At 46.4% G+C, this 23,648-nt stretch overlaps 1 protein-coding gene across 1 annotated transcript in view; it reads right to left on the bottom strand.

The window, feature by feature from the left end:
- Positions 1–23,648, bottom strand: part of CNTNAP2 (contactin associated protein 2) — a 1,312,105-nt gene that overhangs the window by 47,537 nt on the left and 1,240,920 nt on the right. The window contains exon 21 of the mRNA XM_066362952.1: positions 14,922–15,015. Within this exon, the coding sequence (XP_066219049.1) occupies positions 14,922–15,015 (94 nt within the window). The remainder of the gene's footprint in view (positions 1–14,921; positions 15,016–23,648) is intronic.

Here is a 23,648-nt window from a genome sequence, read left to right as displayed (position 1 = left end):
GTCAACTTGTTGGGTCCAAACATGGAGTTACTGCTGACTAGCTTGCACTCTGCACAGTAGCTCTTGACATGCTTTCTTCCTGCTGTCCCCCGCTGGGTATTTCCATGCAAATGTAGTATGGCGTGTGTAGAAGTGCTGCTTTATATTTGACCGTTTCATCAATGCAATTTTATCATTGCATATTAGACACACTGCAGAACCTACTCTCTCCACAAAGGCAAATTCCTCTGTCCATTCCTGCTGAAAAGTACGATACTCCTCATCTTTTTTTCTTTTAGCCACCTTCTTCGTCAAAAGGGTTTCTGCAATTAGCTAGCTGACTACTTGATTAAAAGGAGGGAAGTTTACTTACTGAACTCACAACGACCCATGTACATTACACATTATCCAATAAAAATTTGGTGTTGTCCCGGAGGACAGCTGTAATTGGCTCCAGCCACCCACAACCATGAAGATGAGCGATAGGAAATGAATGGATTGTAAAAAAAGAGAATGTTTTATATTTTTAATGTTACTATTTTTTTTTTTATTAAAGATTTGTCTGCGAGCCAGATGCAGCCGTCAAAAGAGCCACATCTGGCTTGTGAGCCATAGGTTCCCAACCCCGGTAGATGCTTTCTCAGGTTAATTCATTAATGTATTACTACTAGATGGTTTCTCTGTAGCATTCTTTGTACGTTCCCTGGTCTGCTCGGCTAGCTGGTGCCTATAATAAAGTCAGGCTCCACAGGGCAGGCTCCGGAACCCCAATGTCCTGGCAGTGGGAATGTCCACACACGTTTGCAGATAGAATCCTGGTGCTTTGGGGCAGGCAGAGCAAGATCAGCGAGTCTATGCCTTCATTTTGCAGAGGAGGAAGCCCTGTGTCTTCAAGCCCAAGGGACTCACCACGGCTGCACGGCGGGTTTGTGGAGGAGCCAGGTCTTCTGTCCCCCCTCTTTCACGCAGAGTCCCCCTCTCAATGTCTCCTGACAGCACTTGGGCACAGAACCCCCCCCCCCCCCCCCCCGCCCACACCAGTCTCGTCTCCTTGCACTTCAGCGACTCCTGGTTTGGGGAGGCTGCTCCCCTGCGCTGATGCCACCCTCCAGTCCAGATGGAACCGAACCGAAGCCCACGCCTGACGCTTGCAAAGGGACGTAGACTAGTTCTGTCTCCACTAGGCTGGCCTCCGTGTTTCTGCTCTGTCTCTCCTCTGGGGGACAAAAATTCCTTCTTTATTGCTCATTGAGAACTTAGCAAATGAACTAGTATGATTTTATCTTTTTATTCCTGCCTCTTCTGTCCCCAACTTGGTCCCATACCTATGAGGATGGAAGAAGTGTATCAGGCACAGACTCTCAAAGTTCAACGTATCCTCCGAGAGGCATGTGTTCTAACACAGTTATTTCACAGATGATGTCACTGAGGCCCAGAGGAGGAAAGTGACTGGCCCACAGTCTTCTTGTAAAAATTGCAGTAAATTTTTATAATTACACAAAAATGACCATTTCAACCGCTTTCCTGTTGGGTGAATGGATAAGCATTCATTCCCCCACCCCAGCCCCCGGGCCTCTACCTTTCTGTCTCTATGAATTATTTGACTACTCCAGGGATGTCACATATGCGGAATCAACAGCATCTGTCCTTTGTGACCGCTTATCTCACTGAGCATCATGTCCTCAGGGTTCATCCATGTTGCAGCAGGAGTCAGAATCCCCCCAACCTTTTTTTTAAAAAGATTTTTATTTATTTATTTTAGCCAGGAGAGAGGGAGGGAGGGAGAGAGGGAAAGAGAGAGAGAGAGAGAGAGAGAGAGAGAGAGAGAGAGAGAGAAAGAAGGGGGTAGGAGCAGGAAGCATCAACTTCCATATGTGCCTTGACCAGGCAAGCCCAGGGTTTTGAACTGGTGACCTCAGCATTCCAGGTCGATGCTTTATCCACTGCGCCACCACAGGTCAGGTCAGAATTTTCCTCCCTTTTAAGGCTGAATAGCAAACCTTTCATCACGTGGAGAGATCAACGTTTTGCTTACCCATTTATCTAATGATGGATACCGGGCTGCTTCCACCTTTTGACTACTGTGAATAGGACTGCTATGAACACTGGCATCGTTTAAAAATATTTTTTTCCTGCCTGACATAGTGTCCTCCACAGATTAGAAATTCAATAGAAAAAATTGTGATGATGATCATAATCTTGCCCAGCCCCTCAAGACCACCCCTTCTGTAAGTTAGCACATATGCTGATGGCCTCCAAGGGCAATTGATATTTAATCAAGACCAAACTGCCACGAAACGACTGATTTTCTGTTTTGCACGTGCATGCCTCTTCCCTCCTGGGTCTCCATGTGCTTTCTGGCGAGTACAACATCTGCTTCGGACTTCATTTCTCCCTGAAGTAAGGCTGTTCCCCGGGAATCTGTGGATCACGGCCACGTTCTGAAGCCACAGGGCTCTCAAGCCCCAATGTCAAGGACTCCCTTCAGCAGAGCTCGTGGGGCGCGTCTGCTGTATTAGAGTGAGAGCGATTCAGCACACACAGGAGCGGCAGCTCTTCCGTTTCCACTCCCCTGCACCCTTTCTCCAAAGACGCACATCTTCAACAAAGCCCCTTTTTCCATGCAACTCTCTCAAGGTGAATTCAAGGACAGAGGGTTTTCAGTAAGAACATTAACTTTAGGGGAAGGACTTTTTTTTATTTTTTATTCTCCTCACATCAGTCTATATTCAGCATCAGATCAATGCCTTTGGTGGTTTTTATTATTTAGTGTGAGCTTTCCACCTGTGTTCAGCTGCTTTTTCTTACTTAATGGAAAAAGGTCTTCCTGCCCTTTGTTCACAATGTTTTCGGTATTTATGGGGAGCTTCTGAAGCTAAAAAAATGACAGGGCAAAGGCTGATGATCATCTGGTGCATTTCTAGAGCCCACGGAACATCCAAAGCGTGGCTGACGTCCACTGTTGTTTTTTTTTTTTTTAATCTGTGGCACAGTGATGGAGGGGGACGAGGTAGGGGCTCTTAAGTAGGAGGAATGGGGCAGGAACAGAGGCCCCAGAGGGGCGCCGCGCTGAGCGTCCCACACCATGGTGCTCGCCACAGTGCTCAGTGAGAACTGCTGAGGGTCTTTGTGCACCACCATATACAACGCAGAAACCTGGGTCACCAAAAGCCCTTTGTGTACTGCGTGGAAATACAGTGTGGTCTGAGCTGGCGTGGCCCGCCCTTCCTCAGCGAGACGGCGTCTCTGGGCTCCTAACATGCAGCACACCCTTCTCTCACTCTGTTCCCTGCTCTTTGCTTTTTTGTTCCCTTCCGCGTGGCTACTTCTACCCATTCTTTTGAAAAAAGAATATATATTTAAAAATGTCAAAAACAATTCGTTCTTTAAGGGGTGCTAGGAACAGTGACTTTTCTATGCTCTGTCTTCTTATATCACCTCCTTTTAGGTAGATTTAAAATTTTTCTTCCGTATCTGCAAATGCCATCATAATACAGGTATACAATTTCACAAGGTTTCAGTTTTAGGCGTTACCTACTGACCTACCCATAGGGAAGATGAGGCCCTGGCTCTCTTTTATGCCTCCTCTGTTTCTTTGAAAAGCACCGTTCATCTATCCTAAAATAGAGATGCTGCAATTTTGGTTAGATCAATGTTTAGTTTTCATATATTAAGGATATACAGATGCCATTTATGCTAAGTTATAGCATTTGCTGTGATTATGCCCCTTTTGGCAGCTTCTGTTTTTCCTGGAGTTTTTGTTTTGTTTTGTTTTTTAAAAATTTGTTGAATTTCCCTTTGGTCATCTTGTGTTTTCCTCCCCTCCTTGATCAGCAATGAGCAAGCAAGCAAGCAAGCAGCTGTGGACACCTGAGCCCTGCCCGGGCCCTCACGGTCAGGGCATGGTGTTCTGTTGAGCACACACCATTTCACAGAGCATGCCAGGCAAGGTCGCTCTGTGACCTTGACAGGGAGAGGCGAGGATGAGGTCACTGCCCAGTCATGTCTCAGCACAGGGAACAGAAATCCCCAGACCACAAAAATAAACAAGCATATCCCTTTCCTGCCTAATGCCAGTAACTGCTTTTCTTTTTTTTTTTTTCTTTTCCCTTCCAACTACAGCTTTAGCTCTGCTTGGTTCTCATTAGGCTCCAGATAAAAATATTAGCACATCCAAGCGCAGAATTAGCCCTGCTCCTCAACACTATCCAAACAGGGCACACTCCCGCTTCTTTGAGCACCAAACCCCCGCACAGAAACCCACACGCTGTGGAAAGTTCTCCCAGCACCTCTGAGCTGCCCCTCAAGTCTCCGGTTCTCTGGGTGTGCCATCCGCCCTGCAGCGAGGAGGCAATAAACCCTGACTCGTTCTCACACAGCGGGGCTCCGCATGGCCATGTGTCTGTCCACCAGCGGAGGTTTCATCAATCAGTATTCATCAGAGAGCCCTTGGACAGCGACCCCCACTTATTAGCTGTAGTGGGCATACTGGGACCCTCGGAGTCTCTAGCTGCTTAAAGGACCACACTACCCATGGCCAGAAGGAAGTTTGTGCTGAAGAGAGTTCCAATATTTGGTTGAGGTCCTTACAATTTAGGAGTTTCTCTTCCCTCCTTCCCTCCCTCCCTTCCTTTTTGTCACCCCCCCACCATGTAATAAGTATTTTTTGTATGTATACATATGTCAACATGGGTTTTCCTAACTCTAAACTTTTATCCTCTTTCTGCATTTTACAGTGACAATTCTGTAATGTCTAAAGCTGGCCCCTCTCACTCCCCCACCCCATTCCTCTTCTCTTTTTCTCTCTCTTGGGAAACTTTAAGAATAATTGATGAAAATAATCATCCTGTCAGTAGGCGAGCACTTTAAGACTTTCTATTCTAGATTGACTGTCAAGACTGCCTAAAAGACAGAAAAAAAAAATTAAACCGTTTGCGTTTTTTTCTGTGAATGCTAAAAACTGTATTTACAAAACAGTTTTTGTTACTATAGTTACAAGATAAGAAGAAAAGGCCCCATTCAGGATAAAGAAAGAGCCTAGAGCATGAGGTAGTCTTTAACAGTCCTTTTCCCATGTAAAAGTATCAGCATGATAATTTGGTTTGTCCAAGATCAAGGTTAAATTTCCTATCATTTAAAGTGTCTGTATTTCCTGTATTATTTTTAGGAATTAAATAAATCATCATGACTTAAATATATCATCATTTTCATAACATTTAAAATATATGTATATACACATACACACAATTAATTGTATTCAACTCAATGAAAAGGTAATAGTGGATGTTTAAAGTGTTCAATGATGTCAGTACAAATTGTCATTCCTTTATCCTTGACTAATTTTGAGACCTTAGACAAAGGTTTTATTCATTCATAAAGGATCTTTGGTACTTTGACAATTTAAAAGAATGAAACAGATACCACATAATAAATGCTGGTGAGTAAACACACTTTTCTTTTCCCCTTATTTCTTACAAAGGCAATAGAGTAACAAAAGAAGCAAATGTCTTTGACTGATACATGTTTACTTTTGCTACCTCCACTGGGCTACCCTTTATTATTTTTAACAGCTACATTTAAAAGCAGGGGGGAAAAGAAAAGAAATTCAGCCACAGAATCTATCTATCTTATTTCCAGAGCATGAAGGTGTCACATAAAAAACCCAGCCATGCTTGCTGCGAGAAAATACAGCAGTCCTATGAAATAGCTGTTGCAAACATTAAATGCTTTTTTTTTCTTTTTTTTTTTTTTACAGCAGGATTGTTTACATTCTGTGGCTTTTTCAGAGATGAAAAACTCTCCCAGGGACACACTTATTATCCTATGGCTCCTCCCTGTTCTTCAACTGCTACAGAAACGTCTGCGAGGAGCAAGCACTGCCGCAAAGCCGCTGGGGGAATCCCCGGAGTGCCCACCTGTCGCTAAAACCGTCTCCAGTCTGCCTTTCCTTGTGGTTTTCTATTTGGTCCTTCTGAGTATTCAGACGAAGGGCGACTTGATTTGCTTTCATTCTACTGTGTCCACCTTCAAGTTCTCCAGGGTTTATAGTCTAGCCCATGAGCAAGATTAGGCCAAGGACCTTTATAGGTATAGCCTAGACTCCTTCCCCCCAAAACATGCCATGGTCTCTTTCCCTGGGTCTGTTCTAAGCTGCTGCGATGCTGAGTGGCAGCTCATCTTTGGGTGCTAGGAGATTTGCAGCCCTGGGGAGGAGAGGATGAAATTCTACCGGGTAACGGTGGGTGGACCTGTTCCTCAGCCATGCTGAGCAAGTCAAAGATCAGATGCAATGATGATGCCTATGATGTACCAAGCACTTACTTACTCTGTGCCGGGCACTTTACACAATGAAAGCATCTTTAATCTTCACAAAAGGCGTATCCATGGTTACTGCTCTTATCCAACGTTACAGTGAAGGGAACCGAAGCTCAGCTATGCAGGAAGGCTGCGGCGGCTCCTTCAGCTGAGGGGACAGCAGGAACCCGGGTGGCTGACACCGGAGCCTGCGTCCTTACCCTTCACTCTGCAGGACCTTCTTTTCCAGCGTAAACATTCCTGAAAGGTTTGTTTCGACAGCGGTTGTGTCTGGAGGCTGAGTGTGAGGTTTTTAGATCGGGAGGTTATTATTAATTGCACTTGTCAAAGACCCATGTGGGTGGCAAATAAAGATCATGATGCCGTGGATAGCGTGTTATCTTGGAAAGGACATTGAACTGACCTGCTGGGTGGCCTTGGGCCAGTCCTTGAACTGTCGTGGGCCCCCTTTGCCCCGGCTGACACAGTTTGAGTAATAAACATGTTCATAGAGTCTCCTGTGATTCTATGGAAGTCATAATAATAATAATAATAATAAAAAAATCCCAATAGATTTCTAACAATGAGAGTTATTAATGTGGTTAAAAAAGGACAAGATGCTAACCCCGAACTATAACTTACTGGGCAGAGTCCCCGGAAAAGGGAAGACTTCCTCCAGTCTCAAGAAGGTGCTGGACATACAGACTATGTTACATTTTCTTTCAGCACACGAAAAATGAACTATAATTGCTTCTCTTTCTATTATTCTGGGCCTATCACTTAAACCAGTTTTTTCCCCCATCAGTATTTTATTACTTTAATCATTATAATAAAAGCCAAAGGCTACTAAGCAGGAATGTCAATGAACTCTTTCCCACTCGTTCGTTCATCATTGTTGCTGGGTTCTCCTCGTTTGTCACTGTCGCAGTGTTCTCCTGGTCGGAGGCAGCCATCAGCCCCCCGGTGGTAAGCTGAGACCAGGGGCTCTCCCTGGGTGGGGTTGCAGGCCATCCACTCTCCCACGTTCTGATCTCTCTCCTCATTTTTAGAAGTGCATTATATTAATCATTCCCTCCAATAACTACTCTAAAAGAACTTACAAGATTCTAAGCCATCGATAAATATTTAATCCCTGTCCCCTTCCCAGGCTCCACGGGCGGAGGCAGGAAAGTCAGCGTGGACAAGGCGATGATGGTGTGGCCGCTGCGTGTTCCCCTTCCGTGTAGACCACCCTCTGCGGTGTCCACGGTACCAGCCCCAAGGCGACACCAAATCCTGCCCCAGGAACATACGCCTCCACAGAATCACGTGAACCACATCTTCTCTTATTTCCACTATTATTTTTTAAAAATGGATTTTAAAGAGAAGGAAGAGAGCGAGAGACATCAATCTGTTCCTCTATGTGTCTTGACCGGGGATCAAACCGGCAACCACTGTGCTTCAGGACGATGTTCTAACCAACTGAGCTATATCCGGCCAGAGCACTTCCATTACTTTTTCTTAAAAACTAAAATTTGTACTGAAGTCACTGCAGAATCGCATGCAGTTTGTAAGAGATAATGAAGAGAGGGTCCCTTGTTTCCCTTAGTTTTCCCCAGTGGAAACATTTTGCAAAAACTATCCTGAGACAGTTCAATGGTTTCATTCATGGTTTGTGTGTGTGTTTGATTCTTCACAATTGTATCACCCGTGTATCACTTTCTGTATCCACTGCAGCCAAGATAATGAACAAGTCTAACACTGTCGGAATCCCTAGTAGTGCCCTTTTATACACCACACGACCTTGGCCTCTCTTGTCCTACCCTGTCACTAACTGCTTGTCATTTCAAAAATGTCATGCAAATAGAATCCTTTGGTATGCAAATTTTGGGATTGGCTCCCACCCATCTCCTTACCATAATTAATTCCCTAGAGACTAGTCCCAGCTGTTTTGTTCACCAACAGCTTGTTCCTTTTCGTTACTGAGTGGTATTCCAGGGCGTACAGAGACTGCTTGTGTTGTTTGTCAATGGAGCTACATTCTGAAACTGATGAAGATGCTTTTCCCTCCTCTGCCCAAGGAGTAGTGACCCATGTCCTAGTCGCCCCAAGATGCCCATCTGTCTGAGGAGGGTGTGGGGACAGGGACGGAGAGGTCAGGGATGAAGAAGGCAGAACTCATTCTAGGTACGTTCAGCTTCTGACACACGCCAGGGGACCGTGCATCAACGGAGCCATCTTGAACGTGTCCAACACAGAAGGCTTCATCTGTATCCCCTCGGTCCCAAACCACTTCTGCCCCCACCCCCACCCTGTGCCAGTACATGGCACCATGTTTACCCACAATTCAGGCCCCAAACGTGGGGGACCATCTCTGATGTCTCCCTTTCACCCACTGTACCTAGTCCCTCGCCAGAGACTATGGGCTCTTCCTTCAGTATAGTCCTAACCCAGATACAATACTTCTCCAGCTCCACCACGGCCTTCTCCACCTCTCCCCTGGACTCCACCCATGGACTTCCCCTGCTCTCCTTGGTCCCTTCTGCCCTCCCCCTCCCCCATAGTTAATACAGCGGACAGCAGCCAGGAAGAGCCCAGGTCCTCCCTCCCCATGATGACACGGAAGTAGCATGCAGGCTGCCCCATCTCGCTGTGCACCCTGCCCTGTTCTACACCCTCTCACCATCCTATAGAAAGAGGCAGGGGACGGGACGGCCCCTTGAGGGACTGAACGTTTATTTGAATAGGGACCGAGTGTAGCCAGAAGCAACAGAGGAACAATCACGTCAGACTCAGCCGTCGGCGGGACTGGACGTTCTGTTTGTGTGCGCTGGCTGCCCGGGAGGGATGTCGGATCATCACAGCAACACCCAGACACTGCGTTTTCTCCACATAGCCGAGTTGTTTTATGCGTTCCAGTGTGCAGCTCTGTTATAACCATAGCAACCTCCCGTGTGGTCTCCCCACAGCCTCTCAGACAGTCCCTGTTCTGTGTGCGTTTTCTACTCTGCAGATGGTGTTATCTTTCTAACCTGTCATCCTGATTTGGTTATTTTCCTGATTAAAAACACATGCTTCCATGACACCCTTCTGACCCCAGGATAACATGAAAACCCGAGCATGACTTGTACATAAAATCCTGTAATGTGGTACATGTGGTCAGAGCCCTGCCTTTAGCCTATGCTCCCCTCTGACTCCGAAGACCCCCAGCTGTGAGCCCCTGGGCTCTGTGCTTTCTCCCTGCTGGGGAGCTAACACTCCTGGGGGCAGCCCTCGCCCGTGGGGGTGGGTGGGAGGAGCGCTGGCTCCCCCTGCTGCAGGTGACCCCCTGAGGCAGGACCCCCGCTGTCCCCCTGGCTGCGGCTCTGCGTTGGTACTGCGTTCTGATCGCCCACGATGGTGACTGATTTGATTACACCTCTCTCCATTCCCTGTTTTGTTTCTCCACTCCCCTGCTAACACTTCCTGGGGTCTTCTCCCATGTAAACTGGGCCTCAGACCCCCATCTCCCGGCCACACCTCACCTCGCCTCCCGCCTCGACGCCACCAACAGACGTCTTTCCTGGAACCCGGGCGGAGGCTCTCATCTCAGGGGCTCCTCCTGGGAGAGCCCCGACCGAGAGGGGTGGCCATGCCGTTTACAGTCCACGCCAGGCCATGTTTTAACAGTGAACATGGGCATTGTTGGTCAGTCACGCTTGTCCTGGCAGAAGGGAACTGGAACTTCCCAGGTCCAAGCAGGACACTGGGGCCGACTTCTGAAGCCTGGTTTGGTCTGAGCCCTGCTCACGGCAGCTGCATGCTGATCAGCCGTTCTGAATGAAGCCATCTTTGGCTCCTAACCTTCCCCCACCCCTGCCCCAACATACACATCGGGCTGCCAGAGGGTCACGACATCCCTTGTCCCACAGTGACCTAGCCCACTAAGTCATCAAGAAATAGAGTCTTGGATTGTGGGCCGGAGCCCAGATCGGGGCCCACGGCTCATGGTGAGAGGCACGCGTGTGTCTTCTGAGGCTGGGTCTTTGAGGTCTCCAACCCGCATCTTTAGCTTTCAGAATGATGCCTCTCAGGGCCCAGCTGCTGTGCAAGGTGAAGCCTAAGCACCCACAAAGTGGAGCCCGTGGTAGGGAAACTGAGGCTCCTGCCCACGAGCCACAGCTAAAGGCCTGGGTGGCCATGTGGCCAGGGCTACTGCAGACCATCCAGCCACCCTGACGCCCCAGCTGAGACCACACAAAGCAAAAGGGCCCCCGCGCGGGCCACAGAACTGTGTGAAATCAGGATCAGCTAAGCCACCGCACGCTGGGGTGGAAGGTTGGAATAGCTCCAGAGAACCTTTGCCAAAGTCCCAGAAAGTTTTGGGATGCCCTCGCATCAGGATTTCTTATCAACAGATCATGATGTTCATACTTCAGATCATCAGAGACATCATCTAAGTGGCTGCCAATAGGTACATCCACTATCAAGAGCTGCTTTGACGAATGGTAGTTTGGAAGGCGTTAGGGTCCGGCACCAGCATGATTACAAGACACATGAAATGCAAATGGATAGACGTTCACTTATAATCTGATCCCTCTATCACCGCCGCTGACAAACGGCAATGGTCACAAAAGCAAGGACGACTCGGTGTTAGTATTCCACCTCTTTCCCCCACATGGCTTCTCACATAGACACAGAGAAATGAACGCCTTTTTAAATCACAGAACAGGTTGGCTTCCTTATGATTTTATATTAGTATGAATCACGACGGCACACATCGTTAGCTGGAAGAAATTAATAAAGGGAGGGCTCAAGCTTTAACGTTCAAAAATGAAAAAATGGAGCTGACCACTGCCACCCCGAAAACAGAGGCTATTTATTTTTTTTGTGTGTGTGTGTGTGTTTTTTTTTGTATTTTTCTGAAGCTGGAAACGGGGAGAGACAGTCAGACAGACTCCCGCATGCGCCCGACCGGGATCCACCTGGCACGCCCACCAGGGGCCACGCTCTGCCCACCAGGGGGCGATGCTCTGCCCCTCCGGGGCATCGCTCTGCCGCGACCAGAGCCACTCTAGCACCTGGGGCAGAGGCCAAGGAGCCATCCCCAGCGCCCGGGCCATCTTTTGCTCCAATGGAGCCTCGGCTGTGGGAGGGGAAGAGAGAGACAGAGAGGAAGGAGGGGGGGGGGGGCGTGGAGAAGCAAATGGGCGCTTCTCCTGTGTGCCCTGGCTGGGAATCGAACCCGGGTCCCCCGCACGCCAGGCCAACGCTCTACCGCTGAGCCAACCGGCCAGGGCCAACAGAGGCTATTTAATCACACTGAATATGTAGTGATGTGACGAGGAGTGTGTGCTGACGTCACTCTAAATTCCTACCGACTCACGATCGTAAATGGTGGGTGAGAGCAAGGAGCCCTGAGTATAACTACCCTTTTGGTTCTCAAGTGGAACAGAACCTTCTCTACTTTAGTATCACATCCCTCGCTAAAAAAAAAAAAAAAAAAAAAGGAGGAAGAGAAAAATGACTTCCATCATAAATCTTATTGTATCAAAGGTTTAAGGTTTTATCTGGTCTCACTCAATCCAGAAAATGCCTCTATGTTACGTGCAGGACGAATCTCCATTTAGCTTTTGTTGAATATTCTCCATGATGGAGAGTCCACAATCTCATAACAGTGGTCACTTTTCCCCCCAGTGACCCCCTTGCTCAAGCCAGCAACCATGGGATCATGTCGATGATCTCACGCTCAAGCTGGTGACCTTGGGGTTTCGAACCTGGAACCTCAACGTCCCAGGTCGATGCTCTATCCACTGTGCCACTGCTGGTCAGGCTTTTAATAGCTCTAATGATTAGGCTATTCTTGCCCCCAGGGAGCTGAGATCGCCCTCTGTCGCTGGTCCATCTCGGTCCTGCGGGGTGAACCTCTGTAAGGCCTGCCCCCCCCTTCCTGTAACAGCTGTCCATGATCAAAAAGGGATTCTCTTCTCTTAAATCCTATATTTTTTTTCTGAAGAAATATCCCCAGGTCTTTTGCTTTTTCCTATATGGGTCTGTCTGGTCTTCTCCTCAGAGATTAATATCCATCTTAAAACGAGGTGCCCGGGGATGGGCCGTGACCTCCCAGCTGAGGTCTGAGTGCACTGCCCGCTCAGGACACAATCCTGTCTTTCTTGTATTGGTATTTATTTAAACTTACTCACCACCTGGTGCTGGCGCCCATCAGACTCTCCATCACACTAACGCCGGGCGTCTACTTCAGGATTCCAGGACCTCTTTCTTCAATCTTCTACTTATGTGACTTTTTTTAGGGCGGGGTGGGGTGGGGCTAAGTGTGGGAATTATGTTTATCTTTATAATATTTCATCTCATTATTTTTACCCTATCTTCCAAGCCTGTCAGGATGCTTTTGAAGTGTTTTCCATCATCCAGCTTATTAAACCATCCCTCTCAGCCTTGAGTCATTTGCAAACATAATAAACATTCTCTTTTGTGTCTTTATCCAAGGCACTGATGGAACTGTTGCGGGGGGGGGGGGGCTGGGAGCTCCAAAAAACCATAACCAAACAGAAGACCCTGCTTCTGAATTCCTGTTATGTTTCTCTTCCTTGACTTAAAGATTTCTGGAGAGACCATTAGGTCGGCTGCTGAAAATTCTGTACACAAAGTCGATGGCATCACCCAGCCAGTGAATAACAAAAAATGGGCAGGCGTAGGTTCTGGTGAAATTTCTACTTTGTGAAGCTTTGCTTGTGGCCAGTGGCCCTGACTCTCCTCTTGGAAGCCACAGAAACATAACAACCTGTTCTAAAATGTTGATGTTGGTTGGCAGGGGCCACACATTTATTTCTAGAATAAACTGCCTCCACTCCCTTTAGAAAGGTCACACTTGTCCTTGAGTCGGTACACCCCCCCCCCCCATCTGTGGGTCCTTTCTCAAGCGGTGCTCATCAGAGAGCTCCCAGGAAGGCGTATTATTTATTTAGAGCTACCTGCTTTGCCTGCTTTGATGGGCTCCATTTCTGACGAGCTAAGCCACAGCGTGGGGGCACTGGTCTCAGGGGGTGTCAGAACCTTGCTGGAGCACGCAGGATAATCTGTGTGAAGGTCGAGCTGCCTGCACTGATAAACATTTATGTGGTTGGTGAATGCACACTGGTTGTTTCTCACCAAAGTATAGGTTGCTTCCAAAGGGAAATATTTCTCACCAATCCTGCTCCTACCAAATGATCCAATTTTAAGAAATACTGGCTTCAAGAGGTGGCCATACCCTCCCCAAGGCACCGCATGACTTTGTCAGTCCTCACTGTGGCTCCCTTGATTGGAGAAAAAGACTGTATCTCCAGAGTATCAGATGGCCTCCTGGCTTCCCCATTACTGGGAAAGACGCAGGTGTCATCAGGAAGCAGGACCTAGCTTTTAGGAATATACATCTCTTGTTTAAAAACCCAGCTCCGAGTGACTTGCTGAGGGACTTTAAGCCAGAGATTCTCCACTGGTGGTGACCTGGCCGTTTTGGGGAACTTTGGACAATGGTTGGAGATATTTTTGGTTGTCACAACTGGGGTGGAGGGGGTGCTACTTGTATTTAATTGATAGAAGCCATGGATGCTCCTCAACATCCTACAATAGACAGGATAGTCCCCTCCTTCCCCGACAAAGACCCATCTGACCCCACGTGTCGATAGTGCTGCTTTAAGAAAATAACGTCAAAAAAAAAAAAAAAAAGAAAATAACGTCAGCTTTCTGAGCCTTGGCTCTGTCTTCCATGCAATGGGGGTAACAGTGGTCTGGGGTCATGCTGTGAGCATTCTAGAAAGTACTATACTTGAAACACACACCACAATGACTGGCACGGAGCCAGCATAAAAAAATGCTAATTACTTTCTCCATTCACGTACCAGACCATGTGTTGCAGACAGTTCCTAAGATGTTATGAGCTCTGTACAAAACAGAGCATGGCATTAGCTCCTCAAATATTTTCAGAGCACTGACCACATGCTAGGCGAGGCTGCAAACAGATTAGTTTAAAAACAACAACAACAAAAAGATGCACTCCCCGTAGAGAGAGAACAACTTGCAAGAAGGTATTTGTGTCCCTGCCCCTGAACCCACCGGCTTGTAAGTGAGAAAACCCAGGTTCTGGGAAATTCAAGTTCCGTGTCTGAGGGTTCAATGCTAACGAGAGGCAGAGCCTGGATTCAAACATCACCTGCTGCGGTGGGCTGAATGTTTGTATCCCTCTTCCCCAAATCCAGAGGTCCCCCCCCCAAGAAGGGAGGCGAGAGAGCCCGCTCTCCCTCTCCCCACCAGGTGACGGTACAGTAAGACAGCTGTCTCTGCAAACCAGGAAGTGGACCCTCACTGGACACCAGATCTACTGCCACCTTGATCTTGAACTTCTAGCCCCAGACTGTGAGCCGTTAGTCTCTGTGGCTTAAGCTGCCCAGCCTGGGCTATTCTGTGTTAGCAGCCTAAGACACCAATTCCCAAGCCTATGTTCTTTCAATGCCATTATCACCAGACACCTGTGTTTAGAAAAACCAGATGGCAAGACACACACCGGGTAACGCTGGTTCCAACACCATTACTGACGTAGCTGCCCCAACCACCAACCACAGAATCTGTTTCAAAGGCGAATTTAGCGGCTTTAGAGTACAGGACGTGAGCACCTGGCCCGGCGGTCTTACCTATAACTTTCCCCAGGAAGAGCGACTTGGGAGAGTTGAACAGGGTGTCAGATGAACTTGGCAGGTGGTAACTCACAGAAGGATAATGGTCAAGCTGCAGGGAGAAAACAAGAGTCTCTTTTAGAAGAAAGTCACTCTCCTGCCCTGGTATCAAACTGTTTCTGCGGGGGTGGGGGTGGGGGGTGGAGGGATGACGTCACTCTTAGAACCTTGGTTTCAGGGTATCTTATATCATTTCAGGAGTCTGGCTATTCCTTCTCTGGGTTATTTGAAAACAATGTGAACTTGGTAAATGAAGACCCTTTATAAGCTGTGCCCCAGTTCATGCATATTTTCTGTGGATAATTCACCTGCTGGATTAAGATCCTTGTTCATTTTAGTGGGACAAAATCTGCCGGAGTCAACCTCCGGCACCGACCTCTGAGACAGACAATGCTACGTCTACAGCAATGACCTTTGTTGAGGATCCTTACTGTCCTGTTTTCTTCACCTTCTTATACTACCAACTTCTATCAATATTGATCTTCACAACATATATCTATTCAAATATAAATATGAATATCTATACTGTATATATGAATATTTATTCAAATGCCGAGGTTCAGGTTGGGTAAATACACATAGTCTTATTGCTTATCAAAATGAGGGTAATTTCTCATTTCTGCCACAGGGCAGAGACATTGGAGACAAAAGGGGACACAGACATTCCCACGGGCAGAGCTGCCCTTTCAGAGTGGGGGAGCGGACGCAGAGGGTGGGGAGGCGGCCGCGGAAACAGCCCACACTCCTGGCGGTGGGAGACATGCATGTTGCTGCCTACATTTCCCAACACGTCAAGTGCCAGCAGGGCTGTCCCAGAATCACAGGACTTGTCCTCTGTGTCCCCATGTGGCTCATCCTGCCTTAACTAACTTCAAAACCAACAGCATCTGGTTGTGTTTCCCTGACTGGGTAGCTCCTAGAACTTTCTGGACTTCTTTGTATCCACCTGTGAAAAAGCTTCTTTGTAACCTTTCCTTTTCCCTGGAGGGAGTTCAACACGTGCGGAGGTAAGCCTATGGGAGGGTATGCGTCAGCGGAAGACCCTGTGTCACTGCCCGGTTTGGCATAGGCATGCCTGTGGGAACCGCCTGCAAGGAGCAACTTGGGGCAGACCCGACCCTGGGTCCTGCAGAAAACAGTGGGATGGAGAGGGCTAGTCCCACTCCCCCACATTGAGAACTGGCTGCTTGGAGGAACGGTCTTTATTATGAGCAACTGCCCGCCCCTGGACCTTGACATTGTTTACTAGGAGCCTAGAGGTCACTGAGAAAGTCAAGGGCAAGAGTCAAGGAGCCATCACGTCTAAGGGTTTTGGGGCGTTCTGGCCCGCAGAACTGTACTTTTTTTGTGCCTGGGTGTGTATCTGATAACACTGTAATGAAAGTCCAAAAAAAAAACACCACGAAAGGAAACATTGGCATGTTCGACTATAGTTTTGAAAAGATTTTTTTTTTTTTTAGTAAATAATTTCAAGTGCATATTAACAAAACACTGATTCTGGCCAGAGAATCTGAAATACTTGAAAGCTGGCTTCGTAGCAAAGGCCACTCGGTGTTTGCCGCTAAATATTAGGAGCTGCTTTGGCTCCATCTAGTGGCACACATGGGTAACTGCTGCTGTCCCTCTACTAGTATCTGTTGTCAAAAAATCCAACTGCAAAATGACAATGTAACTAATAGGTGATTCGACAATGGTTTTCAGTGATTGTCTCCCCTTAACTACTTCCTATAACATAATCTATCCAGTTAAAGAACTTAAAAACGATACAAACAATACATGTTCATTATAGAAAAATAGAGTTGCAGGAAAATAAAAACCCAGCTGCTGATAACAAATGTTAATTTTTAAATATACAGTGGTATCTTGAGATGCGAGCAGACCAACATACAAATTTTTAAGAAACGAGCTGTGACTCGGTCCATTTTTTTGTTTGAGATCCGAGTGAAATTCCAAGACACGAGTTGTGATTCGGGAAGCTGCAGCTAGTTGGCGCGTTGGCACACGGACCCAGTATCGGCAGCACACCACCAGCATCTCTCTCTTTCTCACGTGTTACCGGCAGAATCAAGTCAAATCTTGTGCGCTGTACTCGTTCTTGCATCATTTTTGCATTTTTTATTAACTTTTTCTGTGTGCTATCATGGGGCCAAAGAAAGTGAGTGTAAAGGACAGTGGTGAGAAGAAGAGAATGATGTCGATAGAAGTAAAGCAAGAAATAATAGAAAACATGAGCATGGTGTAGAGTGATTGAACTGGCAAGGCTGTATGACTGCAATACATCTATAATTTGTACCATCCTTAAACAAAAGGATGCCATCAAAATGCAAATCCAGCAAAAGGAACTACAATTCTGTCCCAATTAAGGACAAATATCCATGAAGAAATGGAGAAGCTTCTGCTGTGTGGGTGAAAGAGAAAGAGCTGGCAGGAGATACAGTGACGGAGACTGTAATATGTAAAAAGGCTAGTATTATTTACGGTGACTTGAAGAAGAAAGAACCATCAACCCCAAAAGAGGCAGCAGAAGATACACTGAAAGCAAGTCAGGGCTGGTTTGAAAATTTCAAGAAGAGATCTGGCATCCACTCGGTGGTGAGGCATGGTGAAGCTGTGAGTGCTGATGTTAAGGCAGCTGAGGAGTACATTGCACGTTTTGCTGCGCTTATTGCAAAGGAAGGCTACATCCCCCAACAAGTGTTCAACTGTGAGGAAACAGGATTGTTTTGGAAAAAATGCCCCAGAGGACTTTCATCACTGCAGAGGAGAAGAAGCTGCCAGGCCATAAACCCATGAAGGACCGTCTGACCCTTGCATTGTGTGCAAATGCTAGCGGTGACTGTAAAGTAAAGCCACTGCTAGTGTATCATTCCGAAAATCCTCGAGCCTTTAGACTCACAGGATTCTTAAAGAAAAACTGCAGGTTATGTGGTGCGCCAAAGCTAGGGCATGGGTTACATGACAGTTTTTTATTGAATGGGTAAACCTCGTCTTTGGTCCTGCAGTGAAGAAATATCTTCAAGAAAATAAACTCCCGATGAAAGCATTACTAATCCTTGAAAATACTCCAGCCCACCCACCTGGTCTTGAAGATGATATTCTCAATGAGTTCAAATTTGTGAAAGTCCTCTACCTCCCACTCAATATGACTTCAATCTTGCAACCTATGGATTCCCAGGTCATTTCCAACTTTAAAAAGCTTTACACAAAGCACTTGTTCTGCCGCTGCTTTGAGGTGACTGAGAATACAATTCTAACCCTTCGAGAGTTTTGGAAAGATCACTACCACATCGTGATATGTTTACGCATTATTGACTTGTCATGGCACGAGGTTACAAGAAGAACCTTGAACTCGGCATGGAAAAAGTTATGGCCTGATGTTGTTGCAGACAGGGACTTCGAAGGATTCAAACCAGAGACCCAGACCGAGGTAGAAGTGTTGGAGGAGATTGTGCCCCTCAGAAAGTCGATGGGTCTGGAGGTAGATGAGGGTGACGTAAACGAGCTCGTCGAGGAACATGAGGAGGAACTCTCAACTGAGGAGTTGAAGGAGCTACAGATGATCAACATATGGAGCTTCTGCAAGAGATTAGTAGTGAGGAGGAGGTAGAGTCGGAGGAAGTGAGTTCTACAAGTGAAATTAAAGACATGCTGGCAAAATGGGAGAAGCTTTCAAGTTTCATTGAAAAGAAACACCCAGAAAAAGTTTCAACTGGTCGTGCTTTAGCACTTTTTAATGACACTTGTTTGTCACATTTCTGTAACATTTTAAAAGGCAGGCAAAAACAACCCTCTTTGGATAGATTTTTATTCAAAAGTCCTGCAAGTGAAAGTGCCGAAAGTGCAGCCAAAAAGGCAAAAACAGGTGATGATTAAGTGAAAAATACATAATGTTAAGCTTAGGTTAAGTTTAAAGTTAAGAAAGTGCATTTTTTAAAATTAAGTTTTTGTGGTTTCATTTTAAGTAAAGAAAGTGCAGTTTTAGTTTACGTGTCTACAGTGCCTGCATCCCTTCCTCCCTCCCTCCTCTTCCGCCATTCACCTCCGTTAGCCGCACTCATCTGTCTCCAAGGTAAGAACACAGTACTAAATAACACTTTTTTCTTTTATTTCATATTTTTTTTATGCATTGGTAAAGTATACGTGTGTGTTTCTTAATTAAAAACATGTCTTTTTTCATAATTTAGGATGGTTTGAGGATGTTTCACAGGGCTGGAATAGATTAAATCTATTTCAGTTATTTTAAATGGGAGAAATTTGTTTCATATACGAGTTGACTGACTTATGAGCTCGGTTACAGAACAAATTAAACTTGTATTTCAAGGTACCACTGTACATTCTTTCTTTTCTTTTTTTTTTTTTTACAAAAATTGCATGGGACCCAGTAGAATGACCCATATCCCATGTTATGAATATATATAGTACACGGTCTTTTATTTATTTATTTTAGTACACGGTCTTTTTTTAAAAAAACACCCAGTTTCTAGGTTCAGATGTTTAGATTTCTTGCATCTTCAGGACCAGTTCGGTGCTGAGCACATAGTAGATCCTTGATAAAAAAATGTCAGTGCCATTGTCCTAGCATTGGGCCCAGAAGTGAAGTCGGTCCTCAGATGGGGTCTGACCCACACAGCGTAAATACCTTCCTTTTCCTGGACTGTCACTGTGTACCCAGACCAGACAGACGTGGCTTTTCTGGATCTGTTATCTGTCCTGAGCTCACAATGAAATAAGATTCTTAGCTCATCTCTGTCGGTTACTTTCAGCTCCTCCACTTCCTCTCTTTATGCAACTGATGACCCAGAGACTAACATTTACATTTATTTATATTACTTTTTTTTTTTAGCCAAAGTTTTTGGATCTTGATACTGTTAGCTAACATATCAGTGAGCCTGCTTGGTTTTCACTGACCTAATTAAATGTTCCGAACATTCCCAAGTCTTAATTCATTTGGGAAGTCATTAATTTAAAAAAACAAAAAATGTTGAGCAGGCATCTCAATCAGCAATGATCTAGAACTCTAATCCAAAGTACTTGTTCAGTTAGGCAACTCTCCGGTATCAACTGAAGTGAGAAGTCTGCTGTATGCTGGCGCTGGCGATGGGCGGAAAGCCTTGAAGATCCCTAAGGAGTAAGCCCAGTCCTGAGGAAGTGCCTGATAGAGGAGGACAGGGGAGGGAGGGCTGGGAGGGAACAGGCGTCTGGTCCACCGTTCCCTGTTGCTGAGAGGGGCGGCTGCCTCCTGACTCATTCTTCCTGCTCTGTGCCCGAGTCGGGGGCGGGGCTGGGGAAGAGGCTGAGTTCAAGTGCACAGGTGGGAAAGGGAAAACAGCTCTGGAAGCTGCAGATGTGATTAAATTAGGGATTTTGAGATTAAGAGATTATTCTGGATTATCTGGGTTGAGCCAACCAATGCCAGTGACTTCTCGAGGCAAACAGGCTGCCCTGAGAGCCTGCCCGGCAACCCCCCCTGCTGACCCCCAGGGCAATCAGCCCAGTGACACTCATTTTGGATGTCTGACTTCTGGAACTGTGATGTATACTGATGGTGGTTCCAGCTCCTAAATTTGTGGTAATTTGTTACAGTGGCAATAAAAAACCCACAAAGAATTAAGAAACGAAACAAAACCAGAAAACCCTGTGCAAACAAAAAAATGACCAGACATCTGCTTCACCCAGATCGTTTGTCTAACAACTTATCTTGCTCCATTCTTCCTGGCTGCCCGATACAAGTGATTCAAATACCCTGCTACCGCGCTGCCCTGCTCCCTGAGAGCACCCAGTCCGGAAGGTAGCCCGGCTCTCGAGCACCCTCCCAACACGAGCGTGCCCTAAAATGAGCTCTTCCCCATCCCTGTCCTTGGGACACGAGTCCCGGCTCTGGCTCCGAGCACGCCCTTCAGCACATGCTCCGGGATAAGCATCAATTCCTTTCTTTTCCATTAAAGTGAGCACAGGGTTAAGCTTTCTCAGCAGAGGGCACTGGAGGGACACTGTAGGAGGGAAGGGCTTCTGGAAATTTCCAGTGCTGGCCTGGGGGAGGGGAGGTAGTAGCGGGTCTGCCCTTGAGTGTGGACATCCTCTGGAGCCTGCCTGTGTCACAGGCACACAGCATGATCCCTGTGTGACCTTAGAGCCTGGTGACAAGACCTCTCCACTAGAAAGCAGAGACCCTGTGCAGCCCCCATGTGGCCCACATGCTGCAAAGGCCTCCTGCCTCTCACTGCATGCATACACATGCATACATTCATGCACACACATGCATGCACACAAACATATACTTGCATGCACACACACAAATGCATACACACATGCACATGCACACACAACACCCACACAGACGCATGTGCACACATGCATGCACACATACACTCGTGCACACACAAATGCACCCATGCACACACATGCGTACACACACACACATGCACACACAGCTGCTGAGCTCCTGCTCCCCCATCTGCATTCTGGAACTTGGCATTTTGCTGGTCCAGCAACACGCAGGCCAGCTCCAGCCTGGTCACCCTGGAACTTCTCTGCTACCTGCAGGGGCTGAACCAGCACAGCGGTTGTGTGGTCCTCCTGTGGGTGGGACTGGTGAAAATAGGAGGATTATTTCAGGAACACTAAGGCAGAAATCACCCTGCACATAAGCGAATCCAACTAAGATCACTGTGTCTATAATCTTCATACAACATCAGGGTGGTTAACTCTCACGGACCGGCACAGAATTTCTGGTGGACCAGTCTGTGAACTGATGGTTGAAAAACACTGATCTAACCTACTCAACTCACTCTGTCACTAGACCCAACCCTGGAAGCCCCCTAAGGCAGTGGTCCTCAACCCCCAGGCTGCGGACCGGTAGTGGTCCGTGGGCCATTTGGTACCGGTCTGCAGAGAAAGAATAAATAACTTACATTATTTCAGTTTTATTTATATTTAAGTCTGAATGATGTTTTATTTTTTAAAAATGACCAGATTCCCTGTTACATCCGTCTAAGACTCACTCTTGACGCTTGTCTTGATCACGTGATACATTTATCCGTCCCACCCTAAAGGCCAGTCCGTGAAAATATTTTCTGATATTAAACCGGTCCGTGGCCCAAAAAAGGTTGGGGACCACTGCCCTAAGGCACAGAATTCTCTAACCTTCAGGTCCAAGAACAAGAGCTGTCCCTCCCCTATGCATTTAGGTATCAGCAAATTCGGCTCCCAACATTCCACCCTGAGCTAATGTTTACATCAAGGTCAGGTTCAGATGGGAGAACTCAGGCAACGGGAAGCCTTAGAAAACAGCTGGTGTATTGCTTCCCCTCACAAACGTAGAAGAGGAAGTGAGGTCCCAGGGAGAGCTAGTGATCTGCCCAAGGTCACAGACTAGAAGTGAAGGCATCATCCTTGAACCAGTGTCAAACTCACGAAAAACGCTCTTTCTCAGGAGTGCATAAGGCTTGAAAACCAAAGGTCTGAAGAGACAGAGCTTTCTTTGCTGTATTTGTGCATTATTTCCCTTTCAGAGATGTCAGGAGGTTTCATTTCGGACCTGATAAGCAATTTTATAACAAGAGGGCTTGCAAGAACTTCCTCATGGTCGCAGAGCAGTCATTATTATGGTAATGCAATCAGTCACCATTTATTTCCTCCTAAGGTCTAGCGCATTTGAAATCCTGGGGTACGGATGCAGTTAAAAGAATTAGTGAGCCCATTAAAGTGATTTATGTGTGAGTATATAAAAAATTTCTCAAAATAGTAAAAAAAAAGTTAGCTTTCAGAGGTTGATCCACTTTTCCGAGTCTAATACTCCATCTACTGGAAAAACACTGAATACTACTTTAAGCATAAAGTGTTTTTAAAAACTACTTAAAAAAAACAAAACAAAAACTGAATTTTTATCAATCAATTGTATAATTTTTATCAAGATCAATGAATGAGAGGAGAAAGTCTCATGGCCCAAATACTCTAATTTTTTTTTCTAAGAATCTGGTTAGAAGATACTTAGGACTTTCACTTTTGGGTTTTGACTCCTACATGAGAATTCAGAAGATGATACTAAAGCCTAAAAACTTAATATGTGAACCAGTTTTCTGGTTTGAACTCGAATTTCCTTCTTAGACATCTAGTATGAACTTAGCTCCTTGTTTTTTTATGCACTTTAATATTTAAGGCCCTTTTAATAACTGTCGTGTCATGGGTGGTTCAAATAATAATGAACATAATTAGCATCAGCAGAATCACTTCTCATGGTTTATCTTCCTGAAGAGCTAGAGGCAAGCCCATTTTTCTAAACTGTAAAATGGTTTTCCAGGAATAAAGGAGAGCCAAGAAATGGGTGGGGGAAGGGAGGAAGAAAACAAAGAAAATGAGGGGAAAAAGTAAAGTCAGAGATGGTCATTTTGGCCCTGGATGGTTGGCTCAGTGGTAAAGTATTGGCCCAGCATATGGAAGTCCTGAGTTCAATTCCCAGTCAGGGCACATAGAAGAAGCAACCAACTGCTTCTCTTACTCTTTTTGTAAAACAGAACCACCCCTTCTTCTCTTACTCTTTCTCTCTCTCTCTTCCCTTCCTTGAGCCATGGCTCAATTAGTTCAAGTGCATCAGCCCTGGGTGCTGAGGATGGCTCCATAGAGCCTCCATCTCAGGTGCTAAAAATAGCTTGGTGGTGAACATCGGCCCCAGATGGGATTTGCCGG

The sequence above is a fragment of the Saccopteryx leptura genome, chromosome 2 (genome assembly GCF_036850995.1).
Source record: "Saccopteryx leptura isolate mSacLep1 chromosome 2, mSacLep1_pri_phased_curated, whole genome shotgun sequence".
In the NCBI taxonomy this organism is placed as follows: Eukaryota; Metazoa; Chordata; class Mammalia; order Chiroptera; family Emballonuridae; genus Saccopteryx; species Saccopteryx leptura.
The sequence above is the reverse complement of the archived record's forward strand: the minus strand, read 5'-3'. Positions and strand labels throughout refer to the sequence as shown.